Below are 24,722 nucleotides of genomic sequence, written 5' to 3'. Positions count from 1 at the left end.
CAGGCCTGCCACAGGTTTTTCTTTGCTGGGTAGACATACCCAAAGAGGTCTAGGTCTTTCTCCTGAGCAGTTAATTTAGAATCCAATGTTATGTATGGGTAGTCATAATAAATATCAATTAGTTATTTATCCACTATATTGCTGAAACATTCAAAGAATTCTAGGGAGGGAGGCACAATTTTCCTTTACAGAAAACACACTTGCTTAGCATATCATATTCATCCAAGTATTGTATAATTCTATTTTTAAATTACTACTTCAGCCAATTTGCCTGGTACTATAGTAAGGTTTATTAGTTTGTATTTCACAAGATCAGGCCTCCAGTCTTCTGGCACAGTTGCTGATGTTAATGAGAGAGCATATAAAAAGCAGCTCACAGACACTTTATTCTCAAGTTCCTTCTGAACTATTGAATGAATTCCATGTGGTCCCGGTCACTTGTTACTCTTTAATTCATCTAGTTTATTCCAACAGCTCTTTTTTTTTTTAACACCTCAACGTCTAGTATTGCCTCACCCTGAAGATCACCTGAAAGTAGTGGGTAATTCCTCAACATCTTCTGTGGTGAAAACTGTAGAGAAGCTAAAGGATATTTTTTTGCATCCGTGTCCTTAACCCTCTTTACAGGAGCATCATCTATTTAGAAGTCACATCTACATGATTTAATGAACTTTTACTACAAGTAAGTTTCAGAGTAGCAGCCATGTTAGTCTGTAATTAGTTAGTCTCTAAAGTGCCACTAGTACTCCTTTTCTTTTTATTACAAGTAATATCTGAAATTACTTTAACTGAAAGCCTTAAGAGCAAAAATATATATTTCTCTATTTTTTCAGTTTGTTTCCTTTGTTTATTTGACATAACTTTGTATATGGTCAGTTTCACCATTTTTCTCCCAAACAATTAGTCAATTTTCTGTTTTTGAGAGTCTCTCACACAGCAACAGGGGAGAGAAAACCATTTAAAAAAAAAAAGAAGAGGAAAATGGTTGTTCAAATCAATCAATCACAGAAACTGTCCATGGACTAATGTGGTATCCAAAACTGCTTTTAACTCATTGTCCTCTTTACTCTCAGGACATATTCTTTCACAGGCTTCCTGCATCTGATAAACTCACGATTTTTATTTTTCAAGTGGATGTTCATATTCCTTATCAGCCCTCATATTTTCAACAATCCATTCTACATCCAAGCTTAAGATCCTTTCTGTTGGCTTTACATGGGTTGGATTTCCATTTACTGAAGGATACCTGGTTCAAATAACCTCTTGCTCTTGCACCTTGCCATTTTGTCTCCTTCCCCCTCTCCGCCCTATACCTGGCATGTCTGCTTCTTTTTTGGTTTAGGGGGATGTGAATAATGTATAGGTATAATTTAAATGGGAATACTAACTTTTACGGGAAACTACCTCCTCTCAAGTTGTTCTTCTAATGTGGTACCAGAGGAATAAAGTAATTTTTGTCACCACCAATTAAAAACTTTTACGAAACAGGACCGTTATAAAACAATTAAACCTTGCAAATGCACTAGTCTCTAGGAGGGAAACCCTGGAGGAAATTCTGCTTATTAAAATTGCAATTTTAGTTTCCATTAAAAAGGAGAATAAGACAACAGAAGATGGGTTGGCAAGACAAATTATTTCTTAATGTCAGTTGAGCTTATTTCAAATGAGATAACGTATCTTTACCAGGTTGGGTTCAGCACATTTTTTGTCTCTTCAACTCATTTATCTAATTCAGTCATCTTGATTATAGCCTCATGGACCTTCATTTTCAGAGGAAGAATTTTGTAACAAACAGCCTACACAACATGCTGATTACTGAACAGTTAATTCTAATTAACTTGGCTATGGCAAGAGAATTTTGATAAAGTCCTAGAATGCAAATATATTTTGGTTATCCCGGACCAACGTCTATAAAATAAAAACTCACAGCAAAGTCTCCAGATGAGACATCAGAATGATAGAAATCTAATTTAAAGAAACAAATGAGCAAATTAAAATCACAAATAATTTATTCTTCCTTTAGAGTTGATGGAGTACAGTTTTAAATAGCAATGAAGTACACAGTGGTGGAAAATTGGCACAGAACCTACAAGCATTTCATTCATAATAATGCTCCTCATGCGTTATCTGTTCAAACCTTGATGTGCATTTTCTACTGATCAACTTTAAGCTTAAAAAAAAAAGTTCTCCCTTTAAAAACAATGGACAAATTGAAAATTTTGTTTTTCATGTATGTTTTACTCATTCAAATACTATGTATTACAATTGCTTTCTCCCTGTTAAAACATCATGGCCAACTGTGAAAAAAATATTATTTTATCCCTGGGCTAATTTTATTTTTAAGTTACGTCCTTCATAAAGGTTGCCAAGAAGTCCTGAATGCATGTATTCTTGCACAACAGAATATCCCTTCACATATCTGAACTACAGTCACAGGATGGTCTCAAAACCAATTTGCCTACTACGCTATTGATCAGCGGGCTGCCTCTATCTCACATGCAACATTATAAGCATCAATGCAGTTCACAACAAAATTTGGCATTTACCTCACCAGCAGGTTTATATGTGATAATCTAAAACATACCTTGGTCTCATATTAACTAGTAAGAAAAATGGATACACACAAAAAATGCCCCCTTTCTAAAGGTATTAATTCCCAGTTAAGAAAGTTTAGATAGAGGTTTACAAATTCTTCTATGCTAGTTTGTTACATACAAATTATCCAACTAAAGATTAAAATACACTACACAAACACAGTTTGACCTGTCTTCAGTATTAGTTTTTTAATTCTTTGCATATTCAAACCAGGTAAAATTAACATTGTCATGTTCTTTGTTACTGCAATTAGAAAGGGATTACAGCTTGGTTTATGTTAAGCTGTGACAAAACCACCTACAGTTTCAACAATTTTTCTGGGTGCTAAACCATGTTGCAAAAAATTGTCAAACTACGTTAGAAACCATCTTTACAAAAATGCTTCACTCAGAAAAATTGGAAAGCTTAAAAAATTAATTCTTTGCACAAGACTATATCATACTGTTCTTGATTACCTTCCTGTTTAGGTAACTGGAATTCAATTCTTTGTACACGAGCCTATCGGTAATGTACAGTATACTATGTCTTTATTCACCTTTATTATACACAATTTTGAGACCAACACAATCAAGCATTTACCATGCCCCCATCCATATTAACAGCAGATTTTTGATCCTGCCCAGTGAGTAGTGTACTGTCTTGCATATTCACCACATGAAAAACGTAATATACAAAATATTGCTGCTGTAAAAAGTGTACATTTCCCCCTTCCCCTTACAAAAGAATCTGTGGAAAAAATATTAAATTCCCATAACCTTCATAAACATACAAAGCTTTTCACGCCTTTCAGTCTGTAACAGTCTGTTTGATGCACAGTTCCGAACTCAATGAAAACTGGTTATGTCAATGCATTTTCTGTCCAATATTGCCATCTAGAGTATAGATGTGAAATCAGAGTTTTTGAGAGGCTACAGCCTTTTATAACTAGCCCATAAAGACTGGATATTGTAAAACAGCCATTTATCCACAATATTTTTCCAAAAGCTAGATGGAATGGGAGATTCTCTTCACAGGGAGATGTCCACAGTGCTGAGGAGACAATATGGCTGCTAATAGATACTGGAATGTAAGTACTTTTTCACTGCTGATAGTTTCCATATTGCCCCTAAAAGATAAATTTAAAAATATGATTAGATAATGATTTTTTTATATATAGTAAAAGTTGAAACAAGGCAGTATCCAAAAAAGTCATGCCACTAAGAATCCAACACACTTGAAAACATTCATTTTTATTCATATACGTGGGACAGTGTTTCATCTCAGAAGTTCTCTAAATTAGTCTGTAAATTACACTGCTGATTATATGTTTATGGCCTGGAGTTTAATTCTGTCTGAACAATTTTTCTTGAATTGGTATTGGTAATTAATAAAAGATTAAATAAAAGAGATTAAAAATTTAAAACAGATTATGGTAAAACTGTCTCTAACAAAGAATACAATAGAACGGTTGAATACTAAACTGGAATTTGAGCAGCACTGAAAGAATTAAATTACATACAAAAGCACAGAAATTCAAAGTTAAGGTATCCACTCAGCCTTTAACTCATAAGTACTGTCCACATATTTTCAGAGCACCATAGAATAGACTAACACATGTAGTTCAAAAATCTGTGTGATCCAAGGCACATCTAGGCAACCATTAAGATGTAGATGGCCAACTTGTCCTATGGGAATCATAGAATTGCAGGACTAGGTTTTATCTAGACCATCCCTGACAGGTATTTGTCTAACCTGCTCTTAAAAATCACCAATGATGGAGATTCCACAACCTCCCTGAGCAATTTATTCCAGTGCTTAAGCACCCTGAGAGTTAGGAAGTTTTTCCTAATGTCCAACCTAAACTGCCCTTGCTGCAGTTTAAGCTCATTGCTTCTTGTCCTACCCTCAGAGGTTAAGGAGAACAATTTTTCTCCCTCCTCCTTGTAACACCCTTTTATGTACTTGAAAACTTATGTCCCCTCTCAACGCAGGTCTACACCAGAAGCACTACATTGGCGCTGTGGGAAGACACTCTATGCCAACAGGAGAGCACTCTCCCATCAGCATAATTACTCCACCTGCACGAGAGGTGGAATCTACGTCAGCAGGAGAACATCTCCCACTGACACAGTGCTAGAGTGGACAGCGCTTAGTTCGCTGTAACTTGAGTCACTCGAGGGGGGTGTTTTTTTCACACCCCGGAACAATATAAATTACATCAACTTAAGCGGTAGTGTAGACCTGCCCTCAGTCTTCTCTTCTCCAGACTAAATAAACCCAATATTTTTCAATCTTCCCTCATAGGTCATGTTTTCTAGACCTTTAATCATTTTTGTTGCTCTTCTCTGGACTTTTTTGAATTTGTCCACATCTTTCCTGCAATGTGGTGCCCAGAACTGGACATAATACTCCAGTTGAGGCCTAATCAGCATGGAGTAGAGTGGAAAAATTATTTCTTGTGTCTTGCTTATAACAGTCCTGCTAATACATACTTAATCCACAGATTTGATGCATATGATGCATAGAAATACTGGCCTCATTACTCTCCTCCAATTCCTCTGATCTTTTCTGATATATCTGGGGTGAACGGCAAAGGTTGGAGCAGAGACATCAGTACATGCTTCTCATGATCATACATAGGCTCGCTGCAGGTACACAATGGGGTTCAGGGTTTGCAGAAAACAAGGGGGCATGTTTGGGAATGACCACTCTACACAGCACAGTCACCCCTCAATCCCACCAAGGTAATGCAGCATAAAACACTTCTGATAATGCCAGCATTACCTTAGATTGTTTCTCTCACCATAAAGCACTGCTCACCCACAGGAGGTGGTTTTCAGGGCAGCTGCCAAAAATAGCACAGTTCCTAGGGGAGCAGTGCTACTGGGGAGAATAGGGAAAGTCTTCCACAAATGGATTCCCCTTGGAACTTGGATTATTCAAGAAACTGGAGGACTAGAACCTTTGCAGAGGGAGGGAAGTTATCCCTGGCCCACACCAGAATGATTTGTAAGAAATTCAGCAAATAAAAACTTCTTTTCCCCTCTGTTCCCCCTCACTCTCTCAAAGCATTTTTCTACGCCTACTTCTTGCATTTGGAACTATGGCCCTTCGTACACTAAACTATTTTTTAAGACTCGGGGCTAAAAAGTCGTTGCACTTCTCGAGTTTAACAAGGTTTTGTTGCTTTCCCCCGCCCCCTTTTAACATGTGTGTGTACAGAGAGAAATCTGTTCTCCCTGAAGGTACTCTAACCACAGTTACTCATGGGAAATATGTTTTTCTTGTTCAAAGTCTAAATAGTCTTGTTCAAAGTTGCTTGTGGACAAATTATTAAGATTTTATTGTTAAAAAATCCTATCTGTGTAGTAATATATATTCACTCATAATGTCCAGCTTCCTTATGCCCAGGAGAGTAAAGGCCTCTATTTTAATAAAGTTTACAATATAACATTCAGAGAGATACTAGGCAACATTTGCTGTTTTGTAGCTTGTAACACATAAAGGAGAAAATCCTCTGCTCTATGTCTAATCTTAATAACTAGGCACGTGTACAAGGAACAGAGAGGAAGAAATCAATTCTCCCTTCTCCATGGCCATTAAACAGCTGCTGAGCCACTCTGGTCCAATGGCTGGAATAGCCTCTACAGGCTCTTACTCAGTTTCCTGGGGATCCTCAGGCTCTGCCCTCCCCGTACACTGCCATGCCGGGAACCAGTACAAACTGAGGATTCCAGTCTGCATGGGTCCCTCCCAACAACTACGCAGCAGAATTACACTGCTTGGGCAGGCTAGTTGCCCTTTGTAGCTGCCAAGAAGGGCGGCTGGATTTGCCCCTAAGGGAATGCTTTAAAAAAAAAAAAAGAAAAGAAAAAAAAGACATTCAGCCACGTTCAATACAGAGCAATAATAAAATGTGACCCTGCAAGATGCTTAGTACCCTCAACTTCCACTGAAGTCACTCTCATCACTAGGCTAAAATGATTCACATTAATTTTGATACAGTGGTGAGCTGTTTATAACACAGTAGCTTTGCAAAGTTTAGTATTGTCTGGCCAAATCAGAAAAGAATGATATAGACTAATCAACTCTCCCAGCTGCATGTGAATAATTCCAATGGAAATAAAAAGCAATGAGAGTTACATATATCCATCCAGGGGAGACAATACCCCAAAATTCATTAATAAAACAGTAAAATTAACACACAAGAATTAGTAGATTTTACTAAACAAAGTTGTACCTGGTCATATCCATAAGGCCTCTGTTGTGGTGGCTGTGGTGGTCCAGGCTGTGTGGGCCTATAAGCTGCATACTGCTGGCCTTGCCCTTGTGGATAGTTAGGATACTGAGGTCCTGGACCACTCTGTGAAGGACCTGCAAATCATTAAGACAAATAAAAAAAGGGAGGGGTGAAGAAAAGAATGGTAAAAATATTGCATTGTGCAACTAGGAACACACCAAGGAAATACCACCATTACTTAACAAGCTTAAAGTAGGTAACCACATACATACGGCAAATTCAGAGAGTTACATTCTTTGGTGCCTGCCACTGGATCCCCTGAAGACCAGACAGAGCCATAAAGTTCTACAACTGGTGAAGGGGTGCTTGCTCTTACACAAACAGGCAGATCTGTTTCTGGAGCAAAATGTGACTTGCGTAGACAGCAACTTGATTCAGTGCTGACAAGTGCACATTTTATCTAATCACTGAGCAGCCATCAGATGGTAACAAATTTGGTAACTTTGGATCTGTGAGAGGTTCAAAGTGATGATCTAGAGGATAAAATCTCCATATTCCATTACCATTCTCTTCAGGCATCACATCCACCTGAACTATGCTGCCTCAGTTCTCTGTGCTTCTCCTGGTGTGGGACAGAGCCTTGAGGATTCATAATAATTACTGGGACGCTGATTGCAAATAATTGATTTTTTGCAAATTAATGAGTAAGCAGATAAATATTAAGTAAAGCACGGATACTACATCCCAAAATGTACTTTGTTCATCTCACAAACGTAGTTCAGTTTTATTTATGATAATTCTTTACAGTTTACTAGTAAATGTTCATAAGAGATTTTGTAAAAAAGAATTAAATATATTAATTTAAGACATCATTATCTACTTAAGAAACTAATCGAAAAGTGAGCTAGTTTGGGTGTGCAAATCATGGTGTGTGTGTGGATAAGCAGTTCTATCATATTTGTTTCACCTCTTTCTTCTAATGTTTTTATTCTGAACCCCAGATTTTCAAAATGAGTGTATGGAAAAAATGAGTCAAATTTGTCAGATTTTATTTATTTGCTTTTTTAATGCTCTGGGTACACACAAGAATATTTCAAAACTATAACACTCCAGTCCCAACTTCAAAAAGAAACTCTCCCAAATCTAACTAGATCCTTTACAAAGCACTACCACGAACCCAACTAGGTCAGATCTGAAACTAGTATTTACACGCACAATCATGATTGCATACACAATCTCACATACAAATTATGGAACTGGTTTTCACGATCAATTTTTGAGAGGATGTTTATTTTAAGATGAATGTGTAACTTTTTACAGTACGAAAGCAAGGACAATTTAAAATGTGTAGTATGCTCTGTTCTGATTCAAAATCTGCAGAAAAAAACACATGCACTCTGTGCTCCTTGTTATGAATCCAAGCGGTTAACAGTCCTAACAATAATAATGTGGTTTTCCAATGCTACCATACATTAGTGTGGGGAAATTCTTAGTACTAGCACAAAATTATCTCTTAAGACTACAGCTGTGCAAGTATTTTTTGTTACAGTAGTGGTACAAATATCATCAGAGAAAGCAAGAACTTAATGATCCAAGCTCAACTCTAGTACATAAATGTTAGGTGAGAGTCTATGCTGAGTGTCTAAGAGGTGCAACACAGAACTGGAAGCCCAGCAGCACAGGAAATTAAGACGGCTTTATGGGGTTAAGATAGCTATTTTTGTGCTCTCCTGATCCTAGGCTCCTGTATGGACTGGAAAGGCCCTCAGTATAACTTAGCTCTGGGACCGGCCTAAGTTACATATACCTCTCCTATGGTCCGCAACACAGTCTAGAACCTCTGCAGTGCTATGTGCTGCCCCAACATCCCCCTCCTGGCCACAGCTCCACCCCGTCAGGAAGCTGTATTCTGCAATTTCTGTGCTGGGGGACTCCTCCCCCAGCTGAATACAGGGATTTTAGGGCCCCTTTATATTGGTCCAGCCATTTCACCCACCATAAAGGGGCTTAAGCAGAGATGAGGATCTCACTCATAGTCTTTCTTGTGAGAACTAGCTTGTTGTCAGCTACTTACCATAACCCTGCTGTTGTCCTGGATAACCTTGCTGGCCTGTGTACTGCTGCTGTTGTGGAGGGTAACCCTGCTGCTGAGGAGGTCCTTGATATGCATCTTGCTGCTGACCATACTGCGAGTTTCCTGCAAAACGGTTGCAAGAAAAAAAAACAATTAAAGATGTTTACTACACTTCTATTTCTCTCTAAGATGGACAGCCAACAACACATGAACAAAATGAAAATGCAATCTTGATTTCAAAAACTTAATAAAACAAAGAAAACTCAAACCAAAAAGAAGGAATTCGGCCAAACAAACTGCAGTTAAAGCCAAGTTTGCAAGGTTGAACTGCAGCTTTTTCAGCATCTCTGCCAAACAACCAGTATATTTACTGGAACATCACAGTCATAAGATCATGACTATGCTAAATAAAATTAAAAAAGACAAAATTAAAGACGTCTACGAGAGCACAGACTAGCTACACAAGATCAGCAAGCTGTTTCCTAATGGCACTATATTTATATATATACATATATATATATACATATACACACACACACACACACAAAAAAATATATATATACACAAGTGAACCAATGGATTTATGTTTAAATAAAAAATTTCCATTGGAAAAAAAAGTTCTCTAACAGTGTTTTAGTCATTTTACTGTTGTTAGAAATGGCAAATTATGGTTATATATTTTAGATGTTTGCAAGAAATTATTTTGAATGCTTCAAGTTCCCTGCAATTTTCAAGACAGCCAGCAACTAGTATTCTACAAGAGCTTTGCATGGGTATAAATTGTTTTGTGCACGAATTTTCGTTCCCATAGGTGGTGGGGGAGGGAAGGGAATGTATGTGCGTATGTGTGTGAAGGTATATAGATACCTCCTTCGTAGTAATGTTGTGAGGAATCCTCATAAGGCCTATCGTAGCCTTGTTCAGGATACGACGGTTGCTGATAACCGTAATCATTATGACCTACATCAATTCGACAAGAGACAGGAAGAAACGTTAATGGCCTCTGAGTGAAAACCCTAAAAATATTTCATCTTTCAGAAAAATCAAAAAAAAAGTCAACTGGAAATACATAAAAAAGATTTTTCAATTGTATTAGCCAAAGATTTACCAATATGATTTCCTTTCATATTGAATTAACATGTGACAGGGAACAAAAGCTTAATGCACTAGTTTTAGCAACATCATAGGAAGGGATGGTCTTAACCTTCTGATAATCTTTGTTGGTGGGAAAAAGTACTTTATCTTTTATTTTAAAAAAATGAAAGCATTTAGGCCTTTCACATGTAAATAACCTGAATTAAATTAGAATGAACAAAGGACGCAATTATCATACTTTGTCTAACACCTGTTTGGCTGATCTCCAATTCAAAAGCATATGCTAAAAGTAGTGTGAAATATAACAAAGCTCAATGAAGTTATGAATCACATATTTTTATAGCAAATTTTGCTCAGAAGTGTCAAAAGAAAAACTTCTCAAGGCTGATTTTTTCCCCCACAAACATCATTCCTAGCAATCTTAAGAAGACATTTTCCCTGGAGAATCTCATTCATCAGCACAATCATTAAAAAAGAAGCTTCAATTTCAGAGGCTATGGGTCCCTCTGGCTTAGGAACCAAAACATGAGAAAAATACCCTACCTGTTTGTTGTTTTAAGACCCAATATATTTCTCCTGCAGATTACTAAAATGTACTACCATCATAGTGTCCTCTTGCGAAACTCAAGTCATGAGAACAAGCTTTCATTTTGTTAAAATTTTAGCACAAATTTTATCAAAGTGCCTAAATAAGGCAGAGAGCAAGAAGTTCTAAAAATAAATGGTCTTTGGTACAAATGAAGAACTAAACACAAACGTCTTAAAAACTGACTCTGACGCTCCTACATCATTATTAGTATACATTTTTATAGATTATTATTTTAACATATCCACTGCTGTTTAACAATAATACTTGCTGAAGTTAACAGAATATGGTGGATCCTTGTAAATTCATCTGTACTGATAATGTTCAACTGAATGCATTAAATGCATTAAATGCATGAATTACCTTTAACTATTTGAAAGTTATGAAAGTTATGCAGCTAACTCTTTTTTGGACAGAGTAAATGAGATCATGTGTATAACACAATATAAGTTCCAGAACTAAGACTGTATGATATGATTTAACATAGCTTGTGAAATATCTTTGAATGTACACAAATGAAAATCAGATGCCTACGCCTATATACAATAGCTTTAGCCCTGGCTAAAATATTGATTTTTAAAAATTAAAACTTTAAATTCAAATAAATAATTCATTTCAATAAGTGTTTACAAATTTTGCTCTGAAATGCTGATAGGATTTGAGGTTTATTGAGCTATGAATGTTTTTAAAATTGTTACTATTACCATGTTCCTTGGACTTCGCAAAACACACCATTAAGTGGCAAGCAGGCTATCACAATAGCTATAAGTCAGCCAGTATTTTTCCACAAATACAGTTTGTTCACCCAACCTCTCCCTAAGCAAAACCAAAACAAATTAAAAAAGGAACCCCATCTTCTAACTTACAGTATAATCCTGATTCCCCTTGTTCAAATACACTATATACAGATCTCTTACTTCAAAGAGGAAAAAGGACTGATTTGTGTAATGTTAATGTAGAGTCTGATCTGAAGGCATTGAGGGAATTCCACAGGACCATGCCTTTCAACAAACCAGCTCCTCAGGGCTGGGACTATCTTATGCCTTTATCAAGCAGTATGTATGCTTAAGGCCCACACCACAGCAGCAACAAAACATTTGTGCAATTTGTTCTTAAAATCAAAAATAAATTATGTTATAGGATAAGATCATAAAAAAAACAAAACATTATGCTTATAAGCAAGTTTTTTTATTTCTGTATTCTAGCTATAAAAATATATTACTCTGTCTCTTTGTACACATACAGTATCATAAAGCAGATGTATAACATGACTGCTTTAATTCAGATCAGTTATTATACATACACATAAGAACCCTCCATACTTGTAGCTAAATGAGAGGATTCTCATTATAGAATATGAAAGCCAATATTAGGGTGTCAAAATAAAAGTATTACAAATGATGTACTTTGAGCAAGCTGTAAAATTAGTTCTCTTTAGCATCTTAAATTATAGTAACAATTCTGAATTTAGAAGCTTTTATAAATACAAGATCTGTTATGGTGATCAGTTACTAACTATTTTCACCCCATTCTATAGTTTTTGAGTAGCTGTCTACATTGATATTGGGCAGGTATAGAAAATGGGAAAGTTAACATTATGAGAGATTACCATCAGGGTAATATTGCTGGTTCATGCCTTCTGGAGGACCTTGTCCACCATGACTGTATTGGTCCCCATAATAGTCTTCCTGGCCTGAGTACTGCTGTGGTGGGCCTGAAAAACCACAACCAGTCAATACATAAGTATCTTGTTTTTTCTGTTAACAAGCTTGCTAATTTCTGGTTTTAGTATGAGAAATGTGTCTCAAATGTACTCCCCACCCACGCTGTTGCATTTCAGACAACATATTTCATCTACTTGCTTGGCTGCACTAGACTCCATAGCATATACAGTAGAACCTCAGAGTTACGAACACCTCAAGAATGGAGGTTGTTCGTAACTCTGAAATGTTCGTAACTCTGAACAAAACATTATGGTTCTTTCAAACGTTTACAACTGAACATTGACTTAATACAGCTTTGAAACTTTACTATGCAGAAGAAAAATGCTGCTTTCCCTTTATTTTTAGTAGTTTATGTTTAACACAGTAGTGTACTGTATTTGGCTCTGCTGCTATCTGATTGTGTACTTCTGGTTCTAATTGACCTGTGTGATTGACTGGTCAGTTTGTAACTCTGAGGTTCTACTGTATGTGACTCTAGCTCAGAGTTCATTTTAAGAACACATGTAAAACAGCAACAGCACTAAGCTATGCATCAAGAAAAATACAGACTATCTTTTAAAGAGGACTGCAGTTAAGAAAAAAATTACAAGACTGTGGAATATAATTATATTTTCTCTCACTTTCCTCTAGTGGTTGAGCAATTTTAGAACCAAATGGGTTATTTAATTATTTTCCAAACATATCAAACTTTTGTGACAACAAACTGAATTCTACTTCTTCATACAGCAGGTTCTCTGGGGTGTAAACTCTTTGGACACCCTTTTTATTCAGAAATGAGCTTGAAACAAAAGAGATATAAATTTCAAAATTCATGTCCAAACTAGTAGCTTTTCTGCTGCAAGAGCTACGTTTAAGAAGGAGGAAAAAATATACTGGAGACAAAGAAACCTGAAATTGTGCACATAGCAATTTCGTTCAAATATGATGTAGACAAAAAACTATTTACAAAAATTGCCAAGATCGTTATTTAAACTAATCTGAGAAGTTCAATATAGAGTCTTACCTTGCTGTGGTGGCCTATACGGAGGAATCTGTCTCTGACTCATCATGTGATTTCCTTGGTTAACTTGGCCCATCATTCCCATTGGTGGCTGCTGGCCCTGGTAATGTTGCCCACCTCCCTGTGGCATACTATATTGCTGGGAAGGAGGTGGCTGCTGGTGCATCATTGGACCTGTAGAGGGGGGAAAAAAGCAACTATAATGTCTTTTCTAAATCGTGATCTGTATTAAAATACTTTAAAACAACGTAACAAATCAAATCTTAAACTATTAATAACCAAATCCACACATATATGTCAAAAGCAGTACCATCTAGCATTGCTTAATTCTGGAGTTATGCAAGCTGAGGTAATTAATTCAGTCACGAATTTACAGAACAGAACTTCTCCAAAAGGATGAAGATGGTTGCAAGAAGGTGTTACAGCTTTTTAAAAACAAAACAAAACAATGGGCATGTTGTATTTTTCATTCCTATTTTCCTCATGCTCAAAGTTAATGGAACCATTTCCACTCCATTTCCATACTGGATCAGACCAAAGGTCCATCTAGCCAAAATCTTGTCTTCAGACACTGGCCAATGCCAGATGCTTGAAAGGGAATGAATAGAACAGGGAAATCATCAAGTGATCCATCCCATAATCCAGTCCCAGCAACTGGCAGTCAGAGGCTAGGGAAACCCAGAGCATGGGGAGGCATCATTGAAATTCATGGACCTACCCTTCATGAATTTATTTAAGTCTTTTTAATCCAATTATAGCTCTGGCCTTCATAACACCCCTTGGCAACGAATTCCACAGGTTGACTGTGCATTGTATGAAATACTTCCTTTTGTTTGTTTTAAACTTGCTGCCTATTAATTTCATCAGGTGACCTCTGGTTCTTGTGTGAAGTGAAGAGGTAAATACACTTCCTTATTCACTTTCTCCACACCATTCATGATTTTATAAATCTCTATCATATCTCCCCCTTAGTTGTCTCTTTTCCAAGCTGAATAGTCCAAGTCTTTTTAATCTTTCCTTATATGGAAGCTGTTCCATACCCTTAATCCTTTTTGCTGCCCTTCTCTGCACCTTTTCCATTTCTAATGTACCTTTTTTTAGACTGGGGCAACCAGAACTGCACACAGGACTCAAGGGGTGGGTGTACCATGGATTTATATAGTGGCATAATGATATTTTCTGTCTTATTATCTATCCCATTCCTAATGCTTCCTAACATTCTGTTAGCATTTTTGACTGCCACTGCACACTGAGCAGATGTTTTCAGAGAACTATCCACAATGACTCCAAGATCTCTTTCTTGAGTGGTAACAGCTAATTTAGACCCCATCATACTGTATGTATAATTGGGATGTTTTCTAACGTGCATTACTTTGCATTTATCACCACTGAATTTAATCTGCAAGAAATGCATAATTCTCATGCAACTGTAACTACAGAGGTCACTTTGTTCCTACTACAATATTCTCAGATTAAAACTACACTGCAGTTAAGATTGGAAGTACACATCAGTAATTATATATTTTTTTAAAATGTATGTTACTTAGATTAAAAGCTGTCTAGAGCCAGGATAGTATTTTCGTTACATGTCTAGCCCAATGGGGTTCTAGTCCATGACTGGGCCACCAAGGCACTACCACAATACAAATAAATAATAAAAATAAGTTTAATTATCCTAAAACAAAAGCATTATAAACTCAGAAAATTCAGAGACAAGGCTAAATTTATAACAGCATTCAAACAACCTTAACTCTGCCCTGTACTGACAACCATATGATTGTGATTATAGATTAGATTAAACTACTTTTTAAAGAAATATTAGAATCCCTTCTCCCTTCATGGTGTCATCACAGGGAGGTTAAGGTACCAGATTTCACTATATCTTAACAAGAGGTAAAATGTGAAGAGTCTACGTTATTCCACTATTAAGATCATAAGGGCAAGAAAAGTCCAACAAGGTGCTAAATTGTTTGTATGTCTGTTTCTTTTCTAAATCCTGATCTGTATTAAAATCCTTTAAAACAGCATAACAAATCAAAACTTAAACTATTAAAAATGATTTTTTCTTTTCTTTTTTTTAAATGGTCAGGTGCTAAACTAGGAGCAGAAAGTATCATAGCAGAAATTTAATGGCGGAAAACTAGCTAAAAGCAGCCAATTTTGAGGATAGACTTATAAGAGGAATATTACATGGTAACATTCAAGAAAGTTAAATCAAATTAACTGAAGGTGTGATTGTAAAGTGCATTAAACCTCTGTATGCACGCTCTCATTCAGAAATGGACAGACTTCAGTTTAGTTTAAACAAATTGTAATTAAATTAATTAAGAGCACAGTAAGAGGGAGGCTGTTCTAAGTGTGTTAGTGGGGGAGGTAGCCAAAAAGTTCTCAACAAGAAGAGGCAAAAAAGCAGCATTAAGGAGAAAACAGATGTTCCACATTTTCTTTTGAAGATAAATATAGGCCATTAATTAAACCACAGAATTAATTAATTAGACCACAGAATTAAAAATCCTGCTTCTGTTCTCTAGTATGACAATTTCTATGTTCCAATTTTAAAGTACTGAATAAAAGTGTTAAAATGAAGATGCTGAAATTATTTTTCACTTAACTGAAATTGTATTTCATATTCTGGATTTTCCAAACAATTGGACAATTCAGACCATTCCACTTGACTACAGCTCTGTCTGAAAGTACTGAGAACAAGAACAGTCTTAAAGAAATAAAAACTAGTTGCCATAACATTCCTAGATCTCAGGAAAGCTTGTTAATTAACAATATTAATATTAGTCACAATACAATGTGATAAAATGTGTTGGCTCCCCATGGTGCAATGTAGAGGTTTTCTATTTGCTTTTTAAATTAGAACTTCATTAATGCTTTGTAAAGCCACAATGAGAATCCACTACTCTGCATCAGCCTAACTGTGTATTATGTTAATAACAAAGCACTTGGCTTCTTTCCAGTTTGATCCAGGTCTCCTTTATAAGGATGGCACCAAGAAGATGAACCATGAGTTCTATCAGTTTCCAGAATGGAACCATTTCATGCAGCAGGTTGGGGAGGTGTAGTTTTTGTTTGTTTTTTAGAAGGGTTGGAGGGTGGGGTCCAGTAGTGGTTTTTTGTTTGTTTGTTTTTCGGTTACAGTTTTATGCCATATTTAGTTTCATACTTAGAATACAAAACTGAATAAGACTATAACAAAAAAACAACCCCCACTCTGCAAAAAACAAACTAAAATATTAGATGACAGGACTCCCTTTTTGATCTGGTTTTTTGTTGTTATTGTTATTAATGATTTATTTACAGTCCATCTGATGGTTTGCTGCTCTAGAACATATTCCAATGACTGTGAATTGTTCATTTTGGAAGAGAGGCCCAGAATGGGAATGTCTGTGAGGACTACTGCTGACAGAGGAAGAAGATTGCAGGAGAGTTCCATTAGTATGTTATACGTTAATTCTCAACTATAGGAAAACTTGAGAATTTTTGAAGGAATAGTTAAAGATGCAGTCATGCTGAAGTTTACTGCCACCCAATGCTGAAATAGTCTCATCTATAGTTGCAGATAAGAGGTTACATCATGGAAGAGGCCACAAGATTCCTCTGTGTGAAGCAAGTCACGCTGATCTTTGTGGGCTCACTTTCAGGAAAAGTATGTCTTCGCAAATGTCCACAAATCTTTCCCCTGGAGGGAAAGACATGGCTTTTATTGAGTCCAGGATAGCTTTAACAAATATTATTATCTGAGTGGAAAACAGGGTAAATATTCTGCAGTTTATACTCCAGTGACAGAGCCAGAAGAGTGCCCCGAAGTTACCTACTACAGGACTGGCCCAACAAAGAAAATAACAGAACGCCACTAGCCGTCACCTTCAGCCCCCAACTAAAACCTCTCCAGAGCATCATCAAGGATCTACAACCTATCCTGAAGGACGACCCATCACTCTCACAGATCTTGGGAGACAGGCCAGTCCTTGCTTACAGACAGCCCCCCAACCTGAAGCAAATACTCATCGGCAACCACACAACAAAAACACTAACCCAGGAACCTATCCTTGCAACAAAGCCCGTTGCCAACTGTGTCCACATATCTATTCCGGGACACCATCATAGGGCCTAATCACATCAGCCACACTATCACAGCCTCGTTCACCTGCACAACTACCAATGTGATATATGCCATCATGTGCCAGCAATGCCCCTCTGCCATGTACATTGGCCAAACCGGACAGTCTCTACGTAAAAGAAAAAATGGACACAAATCAGATGTCAAGAATTATAACATTCAAAAACCAGTCGGAGAACACATCAATCTCTCTGGTCACTCGATTAAAGACCTAAAAGTCACAATTCTTCAACAAAAAAACTTCAAAAACAGACTCCAACGAGAGACTGCTGACTTGGAATTAATTTGCAAACTGGACACCATTAAATTAGGCTTGAATACAGACTGGGAGTGAATGTGTCATTACATAAAGTAAAACTATTTCCCCATGTTTATTTCCCCCCCTACCGTTCCTCACACATTCTTGTCAACTGCTGGACGTGGCCCACCTTGATTATCACTACAAGAGGTTTTTTTTCTCTCCTGCTAGTAATAGCTCACCTTACCTGATCACTCTCGTTAGAGTGTGTATGGTAACACCCATTGTTTCATGTCCTCTGTGTATATACAATCTCCCCACTGTATTATCCACTGCATGCATCCGATCAACTGAGCTGTAGCTCACGAAAGCTTACGCTCAAATAAATTCGTTAATCTCTAAGGTGCCACAAGTACTCCTTTAAAATAAAGAGTACTTGGTCACAAAGCTGGAACCGACAGCTAGCTATGATGGGCTGATAACTGGTGAGAAGAATTCCTGTAACACAGGAGCTCTGCAGGAGCTGCTGCAGCATTTAGGAACCCCAATGAAGCATACATTTAACTGCTAATGTCTTCTAGGATCTTGGCAGCTTAGAAACTCCACAGGTGACTGGAAGCCCAGACAAATGATAAACAGACAAAACTTCATACCTTTTGCAAGCCTTGCTCATGTTACAGGGATAACTTAAAAGATTCTTCAGCAGGATCTCTAACCCTTTAATATGTCAAGGGAGCAATTTGTTATTCCTAATAAACCAGAAATATCTTTCCAATATGTATCACTAACTGAAAAATAGCAGAAGGAACTAATGCTTTACAAGGCCTTCACCTTGCAAGCTAGATTTGAAGTTTCTAGTCCTCCTCATTTTTGAGAGGACATTTAAGAAACTAAAATAATAATTTGCCAGATGGGCAAAATACCTAATATTTCTAATTCAAAGCAGTTCAACTATTTAAACCTTTGCATTTGACAAGTAAGACGTGGCATCTGTTGAAAGCAGACTCTGTTCACAATCAGCCATGCCTTTATTTCGTCAAGGTATAATTCCTATAGGTAACTACCCTTTAAAACCATCTGAAATTGAAGTCAGTATAAAATGAAATGCATAAGTTTAAGATGTTGCGTTTTTTTTTTTACTTATGAATTCCAAATGGTTGGGTCTTGGTTATATTTGAGACTGTCTTGCCTTGTGTGTTCCACCATGGCAATAGCAATCAGCAGAGGTGTTCAAACTAACAGCCCCCTGTTTAAATGGGAAGGGGCTGGTAGCAGGGCATTCAGAGTGAAGGGTCCTCAACAACTGAAATCACTTCTTCCCTAGTGCCTGAACTGTGTGACAATCAGCACCCTATGTTAGGCTCATTTATCTTTCCAAAAAGAAAAGGAGTACTTGTGGCACCTTAGAGACTAAAACCAATTTATTTGAGCATAAGCTTTCGTGAGCTACAGCTCACTTTATCGGATGCATACTGTGGAAAGTATAGAAAATCTTTTTATATACACAAAGCATGAAAAAAAATGGGTGTTTACCACTACAAAAGGTTTTCTCTCCCCCCACCCCACTCTCCTGCTGGTAATAGCTTATCTAAATTGATCTCTCTCCTTACAATGTGTATGATAATCAAGTTGGGCCATTTCCAGCACAAATCCAGGTTTTCTCCCCCGCCCCACAAATCCACTCTCCTGTTGGTAATAGCTTATCTAAAGTGATCACTCTCCTTACAATGTGCCACAAGTACTCCTTTTCTTTTTGCGAATACAGACTAACACGGCTGTTACTCTGAAATTTATCTTTCCAGTCTTTTACTGACTGGGTAGGAGACTGCTGTTTAGGATTTTGGAGTATACGAAAAAGGAGAAGTTTGCTTCACTGGAGTTAGTGGTGTTTGTGATCTCTTACATATTTGTTTGTAACTACTGTACAGTGGCCAGAAGTCTGGAAGGATATTTTATATATTTAAATAAATAAAAATGTCTTTAAAATCTTACCATCAGGTTCAGCAAACAGTCCTGCAATGAGCCCTCAACAACTGGAAAGGCAAACATGACATCCAGAGCTATACTTCGGCTGTTTAACTGGGTAGACAACATGTGTCTAACGTTTAGTATATGGAGACTAGTGAGTCAGAGATACTTGGCTCACATCTCAGCTTGGGCAGGGGAATGGGGTCTACCAAAGTGGTCTGCAGAGGGACATGAAAAACAGGATTCCTGAGAAGGCTGTGTTATTTATTTTGTCCTTTTTTGTTAAATCATAGAATCATAGAATATCAGGGTTGGAAGGGACCTCAGGAGGTCATCTAGTCCAACCCCCTGCTCAGAGCAGGACCGATCCCCAATTAAATCAAAGTACTTGAGTTTGATAGTTTGTCACCATAATGCAGGAAGGTCAATTCTGTTCAATCTACATAAGGAAGTCGTTTCTAAGTAACTAGAGACTTCGGTTTGTTGAAAAATTCTGCTTACAGCAGTCTCCAGATAGCAAAAATGTCTTGTTAAAATTGGCAAAATATCTTATTCGATATACTGTACCAATAAACTTGTAGGATTTTATACCAAAAAAAAAAAAAGGGGGGGGGGGAGACAAAGGGTTTTTGTTCCACATTCGCTCAGCCACTTTACATTCCCATATTCTTCATAAAGGTTTGCTAATATTCCTTGCTGTTTTCTCAGAGTGGTACAACAGCTTCAATATGAGAGTCACCCGTGGAACTTATTAACACTCATTTTCCAAAACCCAAGAAGACTAAAATTTTCAGTTGTAACAGGACTGACCTTGTAAAATAATCTTGTGAAGGCACTAGATTTTCATGCAAGGCATTCCTTCAGCAGGTGTCTTATAAATTAGTGCAAGTCAATGATTAATACAGTGGATTATGATAACAAATCACATTACTGGACTTGTTGCCATACTAAAAAGTTTTTTCATTCCTATCCTACTAATACCATCACTCAAATGATAACTTCTGTATGACTTCATACTAGTAACTGCGTACACAGAAAAAGTGTTAAAAAAATATTAATGTTGCAGATTCAGCACTCAAAAGTTAGCAAGTGCCATAATTAAAGGTTACCTATATGCAGCCTTAATTTAGCCCCTGAGCATATGCATCCCCTTTTAATTACATGATCACATGCATTTTTCCACAAGACCACTTCCTCATTCAGTGCACAGGATGGACAGTACTCACTGAACAAGCAGCTATACCATAATACAAGGGTAGCCAACGTGTGGCTCCAGAGCCACATGCAGCTCTTCGGAAGTTAATATGCGGCTCCTTGTATAGGCACCGACTCTGGGGCTGGAGCTACAGGTGCCAACTTTCCAATGTGCCGGGGGGCGCTCACTGCTCAACCCCTGGCTCAGCCACAGGCCCTGCCTCCACCCACCCCTTCCTGCCCCCTCCCCTGAGCCTGCCCTGCCCTCGCTCCTCCCCCTCCCCCCAGCACACCACAAAACAGCTGATTGGGAGGTGCAGGGAGGGAGGGGGAGGCGCTGATCAACGGGGCTGCCAGTATTTACCAATGTACATTGCCAAAGAGCCACAGTAATATGTCAGCAGCCCCCCATTAGCTCCCCCTGCTCCCAGTGCCAGTTAATATGCCAATATTTTATTATCATTGTTCAGTGTGTGGCTCATGCCTTATTTCCACCACATTATTCAAACCCTGCCCTGAAGACTGAATTATTAATTTCTTCATGAGTTTTTCTATGGAACACATCACTTATATAGTATCTGACCATTTCACAAACATTAATGAGTTTATTTTCACAACATCCCTGAGGTGAGATGGTATTATTATCTCAATTTTGCAGATACTAGGGGACAGAGGCATGGAGTGATTAAAGTCAAAAATATCCACTAATTTTGGGTGCTCTATTTCATAGATTCCACAGCCAGAAGGGACCATTGTGATAATCTAGTCTGACCTCCCACATAACACAAGCCACAGAACTCCCCTGATTTAATGCTTGTTTGAACTAGTGCTTATCTTTTGAAAAGCATCCAATCTTGATCTTAAAGTTGCCAGTAATAAAGAATCCACCACAACCCTTGGTAAGTTGTTCCAAAAGTTTTTTATCCTCACTCTTAAAAACGTGTGCCTTATTTCCAGTCTGAATTTGTGTACCTTCAACTTCCAGACACTGGATCTTGTTATAACTTTGTCTGCTAGGCTGAAGAACCCGTTATCAAAATTTTTTCCCCCATGTAGGTATCAAATGTGATCAAGTCACTCCTTAACCTTCTCTCTGTTAGTAGATTGAGTGCCTTAAGTCTATAAGGCATGTTTTCTAATCCTTTATTCATTCTTATGGCTCTTCTCTGAACCCGCTCCAATTTATCAATATCCTTCTTGAACTGTGGACATCAGAAATGAACAAAGTATTCCAGTAGCAGTTGCGCTGATGTGAAATACAGAGGTAATATAACCTCCGTAATCCTACTTCAGAAATTGAATTAGCTCTTTTGATCACAGCATTGCACAGGGAGTCCCTGTTCAGCTGACAGAGCCTCCATCCTGTAAGTATGGCCTACCTTCTTTTTTCCTAGATGTATAACTTTACATTTGGCCATATTAAAAAGTATATATGGTTTACTTGTTCCCAGCTTAACACACAATCCAGATTGCTTTGGATCAGTGGCATGTCCTCTTCATTTTTTTACCATTCCCCCAAATCTTTGTGTCATCTACGAACTTCATCAGTGATGATTTTGTGTTTTCTTCAAGGTCACTGATAAAATGTTAAACAGCGTAGGCCCCGAATCGCTCCCTGAAGGACTCCTCTAGAAACACACATGCTTGATGATTCCCTGTTTACAATTACATTTTGAGAACTGTCAGACAGACAATTTAAAATCCATTTAATGTGTGACCTGTTGATCATTTCTAGTTTTTTAATCAAAACATTATGTGGTATGAAGTCAAAATCTAAGTATATTACATCAATACATTTATTCTTATGAATCAAACTTGTAATCTCATCAAAAAAAGATACCAAGTTAATTGGAGAGGATCTATTTTCCATAAAACCATGTTGATTTGCATTAATTATATTTCCCTCTTTTAATTCTTTATTAATCGAATCCCATATTAGCTGTTTCGTTATGCTGCCTGGGATCAATGTCAGAGTGACAGGCCTATAATTAACCAAAGTCATCCCATTTACCCTTTTTCAATATTGTTTCAACATTTGCTTTCTTCGTCTTCTGTAAATTCCCCAATTTTCCAAGAGTTAACAAAAATCAACATTAACTGTCCAGAGAGTTCCATGGCCAGCTGTGTGATACTAGCAGTGTTACCAGCTCCACCAGTATAATTGTCTAAGCAACATTTCCTGCTCCACAGTGAAGCAAAGTAATGATTTCTTTAGATGCTGCTCCATCCTCTCTTTGAAAATCCATTAAAGTACTAACAAAAAAAAATGAGGAGTACTCGTGGCACCTTAGAGACTAACAAATTTATCTGGGCATAAGCTTTCGTGGGCTAAAACGCACTTCATCGGATGCTTGCAGTGGAAAATACAGTAGGAACATACACATACACAGAGAACATGAAAAAATGGGTGTTGCCATGCCAACTGTAACGAGACTAATCAATTAAGGTGAGCTATTATCAGCTGGAGAAAAAAAACTTTTGTAGTGATAATCAGGATGGCCCATTTCAAAGAGTTGACAGGTGTGAGTAACAGTAAGGGGAAAAGTAGCATGGGGAAATAGTTTTTAGTGAGTGTAATGACTCATCCACTCCCAGTCTTTATTCAAGGCTAATTTAATGATGTCCAGTTTGCAGATTAATTCCAGTTCTGCTGTTTCTTGTTGGAGTCTGTTTCTGAAGTTTTTTTGTTGGAGAATTGCGACATTTAGGTCTGTAATTGAGTGTCCAGGGAGGCTGAAGTGTTCTCCAACTGGTTTTTGAATGTTATAATTCTTGACGTCTGATTTGTGTCCATTTATTCTTTTATGTAAAGACTGTCCGGTTTAGCCAATCTACATGGCAGGGGGCATTGCTGGCACATGATGGCATATATCACATTGGCAGATGTGCAGGTGAACGAGGCTGTGATAGTGTGGCTGATGTTATTAGGTCCTATGATTGTGTGCCTTGAATAGATATGTGGACACAGTTGGCAACGGGCTTTGTTGCAAGGATAGGTTCCTGGGTTAGTGGTTCTGTTGTGTGGTTGCTGGTGAGTATTTGCTTCAGTTTGGGGGGCTGTCTGTAAGTGAGGACTGGCCTGTCTCCCAAGATCTGTGAGAGTGAGGGATCATCCCCAGGATAGGTTGTAGATCTTTGATGATGTGCTTGTGAGGTTTTAGTTGGGGGCTGAAGGTGATGGCTAGTGGTGTTCTGTTATTTTCTTTGTTGGGCCTGTCCTGTAGTAGGTGACTTCTGGGAACTCTTCTGGCTCTGTCAATCTGTTTCTTCACTTCAGCAGGTGGGTATTGTAGTTGTAAGAATGCTTGATAGAGATCTTGTAGGTGTTTGTCTCTGTCTGAGGGGTTGGAGCAAAGGCGGTTTTATCTTAGAGCTTGCTGTAGACAATGGATCGTGTGGTGTGGTCTGGATGAAAGCTGGAGGCATGTAGGTAAGTATAGCGGTCAGTAGGTTTCCAGTATAGGGTGGTGTTTATGTGACCATCGCCTATTAGCACTGTAGTGTCCAGGAAGTGGATCTCTTGTGTGGACTGGTCCAGGCTGAGGTTAATGGTGAGATGGAAATTGTTGAAATCAGGGTGGAATTCCTCAAGGGCTTTTTTCCATGGGTCCAGATGATGAAGATGTCATCAATGTAGCGCAAGTAGAGTAGGGGCCTCTCGTCCCCTAACGAGACACCCCACTCTATTCTGAAGTTGATCAGTTACTTACAAAATACACTGATTTTTGCAGATATTTAGTTTAATTCTTTCCCTGTATTTACTTCTACCTACATCATTTACTTTCCTTATTAAGAGTCAAGTCTTCATAATTAAGGTAAACCTCAGCTGCAGTATGCCCAATACTTTTCTAAAATGATTCACAAATGTTATAAAAAAAATGCTCCCAGACCCACTGCCTA

At 37.7% G+C, this 24,722-nt stretch overlaps 1 protein-coding gene across 6 annotated transcripts in view; it reads right to left on the bottom strand.

The window, feature by feature from the left end:
- Positions 1 to 1,991: 1,991 nt before the first annotated feature.
- The window catches only part of SS18 (SS18 subunit of BAF chromatin remodeling complex), a 62,678-nt gene continuing 39,947 nt past the window's right edge, over positions 1,992 to 24,722 (bottom strand). For 3 of the 6 annotated variants that reach the window (XM_048840504.2, XM_075125266.1, XM_048840509.2), the window contains 6 exons: positions 13,297 to 13,467; positions 12,179 to 12,283; positions 9,756 to 9,848; positions 8,889 to 9,011; positions 6,815 to 6,948; positions 1,992 to 3,700 (listed from right to left, as the gene is read on the bottom strand). In XM_048840504.2, the coding sequence (XP_048696461.2) occupies positions 3,674 to 3,700; positions 6,815 to 6,948; positions 8,889 to 9,011; positions 9,756 to 9,848; positions 12,179 to 12,283; positions 13,297 to 13,467 (653 nt within the window). In that variant the 3' untranslated portion in view covers positions 1,992 to 3,673. The remainder of the gene's footprint in view (positions 3,701 to 6,814; positions 6,949 to 8,888; positions 9,012 to 9,755; positions 9,849 to 12,178; positions 12,284 to 13,296; positions 13,468 to 24,722) is intronic. The other 3 variants (XM_075125265.1, XM_048840507.2, XM_048840508.2) reach the window with 3 other exon arrangements.

Source organism: Caretta caretta, chromosome 2 (assembly GCF_965140235.1).
Source record: "Caretta caretta isolate rCarCar2 chromosome 2, rCarCar1.hap1, whole genome shotgun sequence".
Classification (NCBI taxonomy): domain Eukaryota; kingdom Metazoa; phylum Chordata; order Testudines; family Cheloniidae; genus Caretta; species Caretta caretta.
This window is presented reverse-complemented; position numbering and strand designations above follow the sequence as displayed.